Here is a 14,272-nt window from a genome sequence, read left to right as displayed (position 1 = left end):
AGGGTATGAGGAGGGAAGGGGCAGCGAAGGGCAGTGTTTTCTTCATACGTGTCCTTGGTGTACTGGCAGGGTAGGGACTGAGAAGAGTGCAGTTTATGGGGAGGAGGAGTGGGCCAGCTCAACCCGGCTGTTAACACAGATGTGGAGGACCAGGGAGGGAACTTGGCAAGCGGGAACCCACCAATCATGAGATGACAGAGACCTAGGTTTGAATTCTGGTGCATTATTTACTATGTTGGGTCTTGGGCCACTTACTCAGTGGCTCGGTTTATTATCTGTATAATGGAGATAATTTATCCCAGAGCCAAAGTATGTTACTCCTACCTTGGGATGTCATAGGGTCCCAGATGCTCCCAAATCACTGGCTTGTCTGCACTCGTCCCCCAGGTCATTGATAAGAACTCAGGCGGCTGGTGGTACGTGCAGATCGGTGAGAAGGAGGGCTGGGCCCCCGCATCATACATCGATAAGCGCAAGAAGCCCAACCTGAGCCGCCGCACAAGCACGCTGACCCGGCCCAAGGTGCCCCCGCCAGCACCCCCCAGCAAGCCCAAGGAGGCTGAGGAGGGCCCTACAGGGGCCAGTGAGAGCCAGGACTCCCCACGGAAGCTCAAGTATGAGGAACCTGAGTATGACATCCCTGCATTCGGCTTTGACTCAGAGCCTGAGCTGAGCGAGGAGCCCGTGGAGGACAGAGCCTCAGGGGAGAGGCGGCCTGCCCAGCCCCACCGGCCCTCGCCGGCCTCTTCTCTGCAGCGGGCCCGCTTCAAGGTGGGTGAGTCTTCTGAGGACGTGGCCCTGGAAGAGGAGACCATCTATGAGAATGAGGGCTTCCGGCCATATGCAGAGGACACCCTGTCAGCCAGAGGCTCCTCTGGGGACAGTGACTCCCCAGGCAGCTCCTCGCTGTCCCTGGCCAGGAAAAACTCCCCCAAATCAGGCTCCCCCAAGTCATCATCACTCCTAAAGCTCAAGGCAGAGAAGAATGCCCAGGCAGAACTGGGGAAGAACCACTCCTCAGCCTCCTTTTCCTCATCCATCACCATCAACACCACTTGCTGCTCCTCCTCTTCCTCCTCCTCCTCTTCCTTGTCCAAAACCAGTGGCGACCTGAAGCCCCGCTCTGCTTCGGACGCAGGCATCCGCGGCACTCCCAAGGTCAGGGCAAAGAAGGATGCTGATGCGAATGCTGGGCTGACCTCCTGTGCCCGGGCCAAGCCATCGGTCCGGCCCAAGCCATTCCTGAACCGAGCAGAGTCACAGAGCCAAGAGAAGATGGACATCAGCACTTTACGGCGCCAGCTGAGACCCACGGGCCAGCTCCGCGGAGGGCTCAAGGGCTCCAAGAGTGAGGATTCGGAGCTACCCCCGCAGACGGCCTCCGAGGCTCCCAGTGAGGGGTCTAGGCGAGGCTCATCTGACCTCATCACCCTCCCGGCCAACACTCCCCCGTGTCCCACCAAGAAGGAATGGGAAGGGCCAGCCACCTCGTACATGACATGCAGTGCCTACCAGAAGGTCCAGGACTCAGAGATCAGCTTCCCCGCGGGCGTGGAGGTGCAGGTGCTAGAGAAGCAGGAGAGCGGGTGGTGGTACGTGAGGTTTGGGGAGCTGGAGGGCTGGGCTCCTTCCCACTATTTGGTGCTGGATGAGAACGAGCAACCTGACCCCTCTGGCAAAGAGCCGGACGCAGTGCCCGCCAAGGGCAGGCAGAACGAAGGCAAGTCAGACAGCCTGGAGAAGATCGAGAGGCGCGTCCAAGCGCTGAACACCGTCAACCAGAGCAAGAAGGCCACGCCCCCCATCCCCTCCAAACCTCCCGGGGGCTTCGGCAAGACCTCAGGCACTCCAGCAGTGAAGATGAGGAACGGGGTGCGGCAGGTGGCGGTCAGGCCCCAGTCGGTGTTTGTGTCCCCACCACCCAAGGACAACAACCTGTCCTGCGCCCTGCGGAGGAATGAGTCACTCACGGCCACCGATGGCCTCCGAGGCGTCCGACGGAACTCCTCCTTTAGCACTGCTCGCTCCGCTGCTGCCGAGGCCAAGGGCCGCCTGGCCGAACGGGCCGCCAGCCAGGGTTCAGACTCACCCCTGCTGCCCGCCCAGCGCAACGGCATCCCCATGTCCCCCGTGCGCCCCAAGCCCATTGAGAAGTCTCAGTTCATCCACAATAACCTCAAAGACGTGTATGTCTCTATCGCGGACTACGAGGGGGATGAGGAGACAGCAGGCTTCCAGGAGGGAGTGTCCATGGAGGTTCTGGAGAGGAACCCTAATGGCTGGTGGTACTGCCAGATCCTGGATGGTGTGAAGCCCTTCAAAGGCTGGGTGCCTTCCAACTACCTTGAGAAAAAGAACTAGCAGAGGGCCTGGGTTCTTGCAGCCTCAGTGTGCCTCTCTGGCCGCCCACTGGATGAGCGGTGAGACGAACAAAAGGGAAAGGAAAAAACGGGAGGGGTGGGGGGTGGACAACATTCAACCCTACAGAATGGGTGACCTCAAAGATGCCCCCCGTCCAAGCCATCCCACAGCTGGAAAGTAGAGGATGGGGGTGCCCACACTGAGTAAGTAAGGGAATGGACCAGGGAGTCCCAGGCCTGGGACCCAGGGCCAAGAAAGCTGAGATCCCCTGTGCACCCTGGGGACTTCACCAATGGATTACATGCCATTTGGGACAGGCCATGTGGGAGACCCCAGTTGTGCCTTTGCTACAGATCTGGAAAAGACGTGGTCATGGGGGCCTCCAGTGTCTTGCCCCTGCTTGGCCCAGTTTTGGTTGCTGGCATCGTGCCACTCCAGGTAGCCCTGCTATTGTCCTAAGCTGTATTTGTGAACTGTGCTGGTTTCCCAGGCATTGCCACTGCATACCACAGGTGGGTACATTAGAAGCCACCCCTGGCTTTGGGGCTTGGGGGTGTCTTGTGAGCTCAAGCCTGCTCCTGGGCCAGGCCACTGTCACTGTTAGTTGAAGAAAAAGCAGTTCCCAGGTGCCAGCAAGGACCATCTTCCATAGCTGTCACTGTCTTGGCCTTGAGAAGAGAGCCCGCTCTCTGCGGGGCACCCCATGGAGGACACAGTACCAGAGTTTACAGAGGGTGGGCGAAGCCACCGGTCTCTTCATAATCTGCACAGACTATTTTGGGTATTTCCGGGCGGGCAGTTCCTTTGCATGTTTCGGGAGAGGTTTGTTGATTTGGGGCTTATATGTCAGGCCTTTGGTTTGCGTCTTATTTTAGGGGTTGTTTGGGGGCCTGGGTGGTCGGCCTCACACGGGAAGGGGATGGGTAGTGGATGGGGTTTCTGTTGTATCTTGTGGGCGGGTGATTTTGCTTTTGTTTTTGTTTCACATTCTTCTCCCTCCACAAGCCAAAGTTGTTTCATTTGGTTTCCACTGTGTGGACTGTGCTGGAGCTTGGCGCCTGCCAGAAAAATTGGGGGCTAGGCAAGCCCCAGGTTGCAGACATGATGAAGCAGAGAAACTGTTCTTCTGGTTCCTGCACAACCTCAGAGGGGCAAAAACCCTCCCCAGGAAGGAGGAGGGTGTTCAGGAGTCAGACTTTTGGAGAGAAGGCAGCTCCCAGTCTGCTGGGTGACCGCCATTCTGCATGTGTTCCCCAGCTGGGCAGGGCTGGAAGCCTTACGTATGAAGCGTGGAGAAGCAGCCATTGCCCCCACTATGGGCAGAGGGGACCCGGCTGGCCCCTTGGGTCAGACTGGAGCCAGCACCGCCAGCCACACCCTCTGGCCTGCTGGCAATGCCACAGGTGCCCAAGAAGATGGAGGATCCCTGTGCCAGGAGCCAACCTGGTCTTCCCGAGGGGCAGTGCCCCAGTGAAGACAGAAGTAAGAGAATAAAGTTCCCTGCAGGTCCTCTGTCACCTTTGGGTTGTGTTTTTCAATTGTTGACATTTCAGAGGGGACCCTCCAGAAGCCTAGCCGGCTTCCCCCAAGGACTCCCCCTTCGCTGGGAGTGGATTTCCACACGTGCCTTTGATTTTGGACAGATCGGGCCTCACAGCCACCGATTCAGCTGCCAGGGTCCCTGGACTGGGGGTTCGTGTTTTCTATAGAGGAGGAAAGGCCCTCCCTCACCCTACTCCCCACCCAGGCAGGGCAGCATGGGACCCAGCGTCTCAGTGCCTTCAAAACCCACCCCCACCCCTACCCTACCACACCCCATCCCAGAGGCCTTGCCTGGGCAACCCCGAGCCCCTGTCCTTCGCCATACACTGATACCTGGCAGCTAGAGCAAATGGCTCGTGTTCTTTGTTGAAGGCCTGTGGTGAGACTGTTTTGTTTCCTTTTGTTTTGTGAGTTTGTTTAAAATTGAAATTAGTTATTTTCTTCTGCTGGACAGTATTAAATAGAGCAGGATGTTGAGTTAATCTGCTAGATTGCAGTACTAATGGTAGTGTTTAGTGTCTTCATATTAATATTATTTGTACTTATTTGAACAATAATGATAAAGAAGTGGTTCATTATTTTTTAATTAATGCACTTTAAATAAGGTAGAATGGAAAAAACCCAGAGAGCAAAGTGCATTACTTAAAGATGCAGTATATACTTTTCTCATTTTTAAACAGCACATATTTATTAAGAGAAAAAAAGTAATTTATGACTATTTAAAATAAAATTTAAAAGTAGAGTGACTGTCAGGTAAAGAACCTTCAATGTAGCTATCTTCCAGGGGGAGGGCCCTGCAGCCTCGCTCCTCAGATGTCTGCACTGAGCCAGTTCAGTCACTAGTGTGCCAGCCAGGCCAGGAGGGAGTGCAGAGCGTGTCTGCCGAGCACAGAGCATCTCAGTTGGACTGGACCACAGTGCTCCCCAAAGCCTGCCTTTCCTGCCCTTCCCCACCACCTGCACTGCCCCCCACATCCTCCCAGCTCCCCCAAGGACCTCCTCTCCTTGATCCCAGTGCTGTAAGTGATAGTCATTAAAAGGCAGAACTGAAAGAGACCTCAGAGGTCACTCTATCCCATCCCTTCCTGTTACTGCGGCCCAAGGACAGGAAATGACTTTTCCAAAATCCCACAGCTAGTTAATGGCAGATCTCCCCACTACATTAATTCCGTGCTCCTCTTCACCGCCATTATAGTTTATTGTGTGGTCATGTTTACATTGTGACATCCAGCCCCAAGGATGGCTGGGAGTTGCTCAGGCATCCAGGAAAAGTGGGGAATGCTGCCACCTGGTGACAGCATGTAGATTTGGGCAGTGAACAGGGATTGCCATGCCCCAGTCTTCGCACCTCGCCCCCTCACCCCCTAACTCACAGCAAAAACGCTGCAAACCCAAAGAGAATATTAATACTTGAAGCAAGAAGGGTGCATGCCAGTCCTTCTCAGACATGGCCAGGGGATACCAGGCCTTGTGCCCCTGGACTCCTAGCCCTAGCCAGGGCAAGAGGGCCTTTCCCTAGAGCTACTGAGCTGCTTTGTGATGCTGAAGGATACTGCCGGCAGCAGGCAGAGGAGGGAGGGGGCCTAGGGCTCTGACCCATCTGGAGGAAAACCAGATCGGACTAAAAAAGGAAAAAGAAAAACAAAATCTCCGCAGTGTCCAAACCTAGTTTCCCATGAGTTGCGATTGAAAATGTGAAATGACACTGTATTGCTGTATACTGCAACTTTAACCATAATGAGCCCTTCTGAGGTCATTATTGAGGTTCATATAATGCCCGAAGATGCAGCATTTGGTGCTTTGTTTTCCTTTCCATTTCAAGACCTTTTTCTTGTTTTCAGGGGGGGAAAAACGTCATCTCCTCCCACCTCATCCCTCTTTGTGACAGCAGGCCTGGCTGTGTTGCCTCTCTCCTCCTCACTATTCTCACCAGGCCATGGGACTTTGGGGGCAGTGAGAGAGAGCTGGAAAGGGGCAACCCTGAGCAGCAGGTGTGCCCCACGCCCTGTGGGTTTCCCCTACATCCAGTGGCTGTAGACCGGCTGTCTTGCCAGGCCTCAGCCCTGTCTACCCCCAGCCTGGCCCCAAAGGTTTCTCTTTCTTCCTCCTTGATTTTCCATCTTGACGAAGGCATTATATAGAATCATTGTAATCACTTTCAGATGTTAGAGCAGCATATTTTACAGGCATTTATATTCATTGCTTTCCCCAGCAAGGCATGTTACTACTTTTATCATCTAAGGAAAAAAGACAAGGGAATTTCAGTCAGGCATTATTTTCCTATTACTAGTGTTTGCAGAATAGGTATAGGACTATTTAAGTTTAGACCTTGGTTTGGTAGTTTTTGTTTTCAGGGGGAAAAAGATAAAAATAACCCCTATTTTTCCTGTTATTGTATTTAACTAATATATTATTTCTTTAAGGTTACTCACTTCCCCTACCCCCTCCAAATACCTTGCATTCTCAATCAAAAATGGAAACAATCTGAGAGACAGGAAAAGTGCAATATTACCAAGATGGATGCCAGGGCTCATTGGGGACAATGGAGGGAATACCAGTGGTGCTCAGGCAGCAAGAGGCAGGGAGCGAGCTGCTGAAGGAATCCTAGCTGTGGAACAGGTGGGTGGGTTGGTGGAGTTTGATCTGGTAGCGTTCTCCTCTCCCCCTTCCTTGGGAAGATGATGGGGTCCCTGCCAGATCCACCCAGCAGAAAGGGATTCAGGCATGGGGCCCTTGACCTCTGGGGCCCCTGACCTCTGGGGCCCCAGCCCTGGAGCAGAGTCAGGCCCTCAGGAACTGTTCCTTGTTTTGATTTCTGTTGTGGTACAGCCAGCTGCTCAGCCCTGGCCTAAAAATGACTCCCAGCAGCCCTCTCTCACCCTAGTGTCCTGATGTTTGGAGCTGTGATCCTTCTGGTGTAATGTTTGAATCTTTCTAAAACTGGGTGCCCTCGGTTCAGTTTCTAGGCAGGAAGCCTAGACGTCACCAAATCTTGGGGGGGGATGTGAGAACCTTGATCCATGCACACCCTAGTGAGACACCAATGGGCAGCCTGGGCTGTCCATTCATCTCAGCGACTTCAGCCTGAGGAGTGAGCCCTGCCTGTGCTCCGCACCCAGACAGTCTGTACAAATTCTGCTCCAGGAAGAGTCGGGGGTCTATTCAAGTTTCTCTGCAGACAGAACTTCCCACAACAAGTACCAATCTGGCCTCCTTCCTCAACACCGGTAGAGAAAGCAGCAGAATGGGAAGTTTCCTCTGGGTTTGAGCCTCAGAGCTCTGCCCCTCAAGGTGACAGGGACGTCCCTGTGGCTTGTTCCCTCCACCTCCAGTACTGTATGCTTGCTGCTCCAACCCCCATTTGGTCAATTTCTGCACAGACACAGATCTCTGTGCCCCGGAGTGGGACTGTGCCCTGTGCGGGACTCTCCCTTGGCTTATATCCATCTAGATATTCAGTCTTTGAGAATCTCAATGCAGAGCTCTCTGGGAAGAGAACTGTCCACATTGCTAAATAATTAAGATTCCCTCACTTTTTTGAGGGCCATGTGTCGAGAATGTGTGCGTGTGTGCGTGGTGTACGAATGCATGTGTGTGTACGCAAGTGTTGGTAACATCCCACTTGAACTAAATAACATGGGGTTAGAGAAAAAAAAAAAAACAGGCAAAGCTGTCTCCATTGAACAAGTCCTTGGCAATGGGCAGGTCCCAAGGGACTCACAGCTTCTGGCAGCAAGTGTGTGTGTCATTCACACACATCATTCTGGCTGGAGAGTGCAATGTGTCTTTTTTTTTTCTTTTTGTAGTTATTTTATTAAGTAGTTGGAAATTTCACACTGGCATTAACAGGTCTAGCATAAGCGGCCTAGGCAGTCATCCCAGGCTCCAAAATGAAGATGTGCAAAAGAGATGCCACTGGGTATGCAAACACTGGGTTGGTTCAGTTAGGTCACCCCTACAGATGTGTCATCGAGCAGGCTGACTCCCACCCCTCAGCCATGCCATGGGTATGAGAAGCCCCTTATCATAAAAGCTGCCAGTCCCTTCATCCTTGTTTCAGAGGGTGGGTCAGGTGGTCGGGGTGAGAACTTGCTCTTGGTGCACCCAACAAGACCTGCAGGTGCCTATAAGTTTAGTCCCAACGGCAGGGCCAGACTGAACACTTCCTGGGAAGTGTGGAGGGCTCTGCTAGACCTTCATGAGTTTCTGGCTAAATCATCATCCCTGTTTGGTGCAGTCTCATGTCTCTGTGGTTCCCAAGGTGCATGATCAGAGCCAGTGAGAAGACAGAGTGTGACTCACAGCTTTGGGGAAAAACAGCCCCACTGTTAACTTCTCTCCTGCAAACCTGGGTCCCCAGGCCATAAGGTGGGCACACTGGTGCTTACAGACTGGGTGGAGGGCTCTACCTTCCAAGGCCTTGATCCCAGCCTGTCTATAAGGTTGGGATTACCACGCAATCCCCCTTCCCCAATCCTTTTTAAAATCTCAAGTTTGCAATTAACCTTGACAATCAACACCCTCTCCTACTGCAGTCCTAGAACTCAGTGGCCTTAGAGAATGGGGATCCCTGCACTGAAGGTCCCTGCCTTGCTCCCAGTTCCATCCTGGCCAATAAGCTGAACCTCAAGAGGTGAAAGAGAAAAAGGGAGGGAGGGAGGAAGAATTATTTAGAGCAAAAGGAAGGCTCGAGCACGTTAGAGGCAAGTGAGAGGCACGTTGGTGAGAAGAGCGTGTGCATGTTTGGGGTAGCTGGGGCCTACTGCCCTTCACTAGGAAAGGCGGCTTCCAGAAGAGGATGTCTTCTAGAAAGAAATGTTGTGTGAAGGCTGAAAAGGGGTTTGGAGTTTTGTCTTTGTTGATTAGAACGAAGGAAGAAGTCAGCTCTGAGTGTTTCAGGAAGAAGAGAGCAGGTAGAAAGGGAATTTAGTGATTCAACACCCAAGGGTCCAGCCACAGCAGGTTGGAAAATCCTCCAAATTTGGCCACAGAAGCTGGCTAGAAAAAAACTGCCACTCATTGGGCCACATGCTGGGTCCCCATCGGTTCTCAATGAATGGTCACTGATTTACTTAGCAGAGAGGGGAAGTCACCAGCCACAAACCAATCTTGGAGTTTGCAGGCCCTGATTCCAGAATACATGCATCCAGCTCCCGGTTCTCAGCTGGTTTTGCCCACTTCCCTTTGACTGTCCAATCCAAAGCTAGCCTCTCAAGTTGTATAGCTCAAAGACCAGTGACCACAATGGGTCATACAGTAGGGACCCACCTCCACAAATTAGAACCAGGGTTCAGACTCTATTGGGCACATCTGGGAGGAAGGCAACCTCCTTTGTCATCCTGTTGGTACCAGTCATTCTCAAGTATCTCTGACACCTGTGGTGGTTCAGCTTGCTGAGCCTGCCACCTGGTATGAATTAGACTGGGTATGATGAACATTCATCCATGGATATACCCTGCCGTTTTGCAGTGCCTTATAACCAAGGCACACTCCCCATATGAGTTTACTGCAGAGAGAGAACAGCAAAACAGCCACCCTTCTTGAATTTACAACTCATTATCTGCAACAGGTTTTCTTTAAATCCAGGACACAGGATGGGAAAGGGGTTTCCCGGCCAGGTACTCAAGAGGTCTGCAGGAAGTGACTCCGGGGCAAGGCAGACTTCAGTAATCCCTGAAGCGTGAGCATATGGACTGCATGGCTGGGTGGGGACTGGTGGACGTCTCTGGAGCTCCAGAACCTTGGAGAATTCCTCATGGAATTCCCCTCCCAGCTCTTAGTGGGCTCTGTGGGGTCAGGAGGAGCCCTTCCTCCAGGTTTTCCTTCTTTCCTCCTCAGCAGAGACACTGGAGAAAGGACATTAAACTCAGTGCAGTCAATTTGAGTGCTGAAATATTTCCAGAATCAATGGTGGTGCTAAACTATCTCCATGTTTCTAACATTTTTAATAGTGGAGTTGGTTTGTTTTTAATCTCATCACAAAAATGCAGTGCCCTTGGGGAAGGGACCAGCCCCTTGGCCTGCCACTTTCCAGGTGTCCCTTATCACTTTGACAGGACTCTTTGGTCTGCAGAAAATGCTCTGTCTTGGCATGCTTCTAGACTAAGATTTGGGTTTTGTTTTGTATTTTGTTTATGTTTACATGCATCTTATATTTCCCTGAAAACTAAATAAAGTTTTGGGCCTTTTTAACCAAACAGAATCACCTCTTACTTCTCCCTGTCACCAAAAAAAACCCATCCAGCTGAATAGCAGATGTCCCATTATCTAAAATTGCAAGGTGGACTCCAGGACCCCAGGGCCCTCTGAAAGAAAGGACACTGGAGGGTGGGGGCAGGTAGGTAAGCTCTCGCTTTTTTTTTTTTTTTTTTTTTTTTTTAAACAGGGTCTCACCCTGTTACCCAGGCTGGAGTGCAGTAGCATGATCATAGGTCACTGAAACCTCAACCTCCCGGACTCAAGCAATCCTCCCACCTCAGCCTCCCGAGTAGTTGGGACTATAGGCGCACCACCATGCCCAGATGATTTTTCTATTATTTGTAGAGACAGGTTCTTGCTATGTTGCCAGGGCTGGTCTCAAGCTCCTGGGCTCGAGCAGTCCTTCTGCCTCAGCCTCCCAAAGTGCTGGGATTACAGACATGAGCCAGCTCTCACTCTTGCTGAGAATCATGGTCAAGCTCCTCCAGCCTCTTCCCCATTTTGGGAGGCTTTCTGGGCAATGGCCAAGGCTTTGAAAGATGCAGATCTTGGGGCCAAGGACCCACATCCAGCAGGCCTAGCTGCCCCTTTAGCACGGCCCCCGACCCTCTCCTGCTTTTGCTGGACCCCAGTAAGCAGGACCGGGTAGCCCTGATGGTAGGAACAGGCCATGGCTGTGCAAGGCCATGCAGAGGCTGGGTAGCCTGAGCATCCTCCCGGGGATAGGATGGGCAGGCAGGTATCCCACACGCCTCTGAGGCCTGGCGCTGCCAAACGAGCTCAATTCCAACACTGTGCCTAGACCTTGGGGCCAGTCTGGCTGCCTCCTCCCCACCACCCCTCTCCCCTCAGCCTTCCCCACCACTCGGCTCACTCGGCGCACCTAGAACACTTCTTTAAAGGACTCTATCCAGAGGCTTCCCTTTTCTCCTCAGTGGCACCACCCATTTGGTATAGGCCTCTGCACCCACCAGTGGGAACACAGCTGAGCTCCCTCCAGATGTGGGGGTCTGAGCCTGGGGAGAGGGGTGGAAGCCTTGTTCCTGGGGAGCTCAGAGCACAGCCCCTGATGACCTGAGTCGACCACTCGTCATCCTCCCATTAGCCCCTAGGTGGCACTGCGCACCCCCCCACAAGCAGCAGATTTGAGCCCTGCTCAGCCTTAACGGAAAGCCAAGCTTCCTCGTGGAATCCCAGGGCACCTTCCCCACCACACCCTGCTCCTCACAGATGCAGTGGCCTCTCCCAATTTACAAGGCTCACCTGGCATTCTAGCCCCAAGTCACACTCCAGCCCCTGACTCCAGGGAGTCTTCCCTGATTGTCCCAGCCAACCTTGAAGCCTCAGAGGCCTGCAATTACCCCTGAGGGAAGGGCCACACCTCCTGATGACTCCCCTAGTACCCAGGACACCAGCCCTCCCATACCCCAGCCTGCCCCCACATGTGCACACACACGCTGGCCCTCCTTCCCCAGTGCTCCGCGCACAGCACAGCCCTCAGGCTGGTACGAAATCACCTTTATTCACAATCACAGCGACCCGAGTGCACAAGGGAAGCAGCAGCCACCCCTGCACTGACAGAGGTAATGAGATGATGGCTTCCTCTCCCCAACCCTCAGCCTCTGGGATCCCTGGCTGGGGGGCCCGCTAGCCAGCCCCCGCTCCCTCCCACAAAAGGGGTCTCCCATGGTCAGTGACTGGGTAGTGGAGACCCATAGTGGGACGGTGACTTCCACAAAGGCCCAGCCTGAGGTCCTGGCACACCGCCCCATGGCAGCCCTCACGGAAGAACTCCTGACAGTCACACAGAAAGCCTGCCCCTCTCTCCCCAAACCACCATTTTGCAGAAGTAGAAGCTGGGGCTCCAGGGGGCTACGACTCAGCCAGGGACACACAGCTGGTTAGTGGCCAGGACTAAAACCCATGCCCTGCCTGCCACACAGAGGAGCAGTCTCTGATGGATGCAAAAAAACAAAAACAAAAAGCCATCTGAGGGGGCACAGGGCTGGGAGGCTGGGAGAGCCCAGGCCAGGGCAGGCAGGGCTGAGAGGACCAACCTCAGCAGGTGGGGCGCTCCCTCCCCAGAACTTAGAATGAGAACCTGGAGGTGTGAGAGGCAGCCCTTGCCTCATCTTCCCTACGAACAGGCTCCCTGTCCTGCCATTGCAAGGTCCCCCTGTCCTGTTCCTGGCCCACACTGGGAACACTAGCCCTCCTGGAAGTTTGATGTCCTTATGGACGGGGGACCTCCTGGGCCACCTGACGTACCTGAGTCAACCAGGATCACCCAGCTCTGGCCCAGGAGGAAGGGTGCTCTGTGGCTCTGGGTGACCACCAGCCCCACGGCACTAAGGAGGATCGGTTTGCCTCTCTGTAAAATGGACACTGTTTGCCAAAAGGCCTCCCAATTTAGCTCCTCCTTATGGAGTTCCAATTCATGATTGGCAGGGCTGGGTATGAGCTTTGTGGCTGGAGTCGGGGGAAGATACTGAGTGATGACTGCCTCAGACGCACCCTTACCCAGGTACCCCATATACAAGGGCAGTATTTCTAGGGGCCCAGAGGATGGGAACTCACCTACAAACCAAAAAAAAAAAAAAAAAACCCAAACCACAAACCAAATAAATAAATTAATTAAACTGAGGAAAAGGGCTGGTCTTGGCCCAGGGAACGCACACCTCCCCACCCGGGGCCCTGGCCCATCCCAGGCCTGCGGCAGGCTCTATCAGCCCAGGCCCTGGACAGCACAAGATGTGGGGAAAAGGTCTGAGAGGGTAGCTGCAAACCTGTTCTCAGGGACCATGGCAGAAGACCAACCCTTTTCCCCAGCCCATACCGAAGGGCTACCCCTGGGCAGCGGCATCCAGCGAGATGATTGGGGCAGGAAGGCTACAGCCAGGACAGGGTCCTCCCCTTCTCAGCCAGGGGCCCAGAACCTGGAGCCCTCTGCAGCCTGTCCATGTGCCCATCGGGCAGTGAGAGAGAAACATGGCATGAGGCTGCAGCCTGCCCAGGACAGGAGGCATCCACCAGCCTCTCACCCCCAGCTGCCATGCCCATTGGGCAGGGAACGAGGAAAGAGAAAGTAGGCATAGGTCAGAGAGGGAGACAGCAGCTCAGGAGCGGCCTGCCCAGGGCGGTTGTTGAGCAGGCTGTACACTCCTCAAGGACAGTTGGCTGAGGGGGCAAATGAGCCTAAAATTCAGTCCACACTGCACTAGCCAGGCCACATGCCCTGGCTCAGGGCTGCAGCTGCCCAGAGGAAGGTACAAGTTTTCTAATCTCACAAAGGTGCCACATGGACTACAGACACCTCCTAGAAACCTGCCCAGATGGGGACAGATTAGGGCAGGCTGAGATCCCAATTGCCCTCAGCATGCAGAGAAGAGCTGGGTGCAGAGAAGGGAGAGACAGGGAGAGGGCGGCCTCCTCTCCTCCCCTCCTTCTGCCTGGCGATTTGCCTCTGCCCCCTCCCTGCCTGATACCCCCCTCTCCCCAAACCTTCAAGGGCCTCAGTTTCCCATGTTTAATGGAGGAGGAAAAGTTTCCAAAATGAGGAAGAGAAGGGGCCCCACTGGCTTGTTCCTCAGCTGGGGCTGGGCTGAAGCCTGAGGAGATGGGTGTGCGGGGTGGGCCACCGCAACGGGCTAGGAGCTGCGGTAGGTCTTGATGATGTCCTTGATGGGGCGGCGGCAGATGGGGCAGCAGGCGTGCAGAGCCTTCTTGAGGCGCAGGCCACAGGCGTAGCAGAGGCACATGTGGCCACATGTGTAGATGACCGTGTCCACCGCGTGTTCATAGCAAATGGTGCACTCATCGCTCCACTGGCCCAGACCTGGGGTCACTGGCGACTCAGGCAGGCTCACTGGCGAGTTGGGGGCTGTCCCTGAGGACAAGGGGGCACCAGTCAGGAGGAGACATGGCCCAACCTGGCACTGGATTCATGGGAAGAGAGCTCCCCGGCCTCGTGTCCCCCTACATTTATCAGGATCTGCCTGTTCACCCTGACAACCCAACTTCCAGGGCACAAGGGAAGAGGCTGAGCTCTGAGCAACCCACTTCTGACCCACTCCACCCCCAGATGAGGGGAGAGTGGCTAGGAGGCAGTGAGAGAAAATACGGCAAGATGGAGAAAGGAAAGGGTCCCGAATCGTTTAAGGTAGGTCCCTCC

General features: G+C 54.1%; 2 protein-coding genes across 7 annotated transcripts in view; one reads left to right on the top strand and one right to left on the bottom strand.

Moving 5' to 3' along the window:
• SH3PXD2A (SH3 and PX domains 2A) overlaps positions 1-3,878 on the top strand; it is a 250,807-nt gene extending 246,929 nt beyond the window's left edge. For all 6 annotated transcript variants that reach the window (XM_050804906.1, XM_050804904.1, XM_050804905.1 and 3 more), the window contains one exon: positions 388-3,878. In XM_050804906.1, the coding sequence (XP_050660863.1) occupies positions 388-2,361 (1,974 nt within the window). In that variant the 3' untranslated portion in view covers positions 2,362-3,878. The remainder of the gene's footprint in view (positions 1-387) is intronic.
• A 1,204-nt stretch (positions 3,879-5,082) lies between these two features.
• NEURL1 (neuralized E3 ubiquitin protein ligase 1) overlaps positions 5,083-14,272 on the bottom strand; it is a 105,961-nt gene continuing 96,771 nt past the window's right edge. The window contains exon 6 of the mRNA XM_050804912.1: positions 5,083-13,987. Within this exon, the coding sequence (XP_050660869.1) occupies positions 13,749-13,987 (239 nt within the window). The 3' untranslated portion in view covers positions 5,083-13,748. The remainder of the gene's footprint in view (positions 13,988-14,272) is intronic.

The sequence above is a fragment of the Macaca thibetana genome, chromosome 9, assembly GCF_024542745.1.
Source record: "Macaca thibetana thibetana isolate TM-01 chromosome 9, ASM2454274v1, whole genome shotgun sequence".
Taxonomy (NCBI): Eukaryota; Metazoa; Chordata; class Mammalia; order Primates; family Cercopithecidae; genus Macaca; species Macaca thibetana.
Note: the sequence above shows the minus strand (reverse complement) of the source record. Positions and strands in the feature narration are given on the sequence as shown.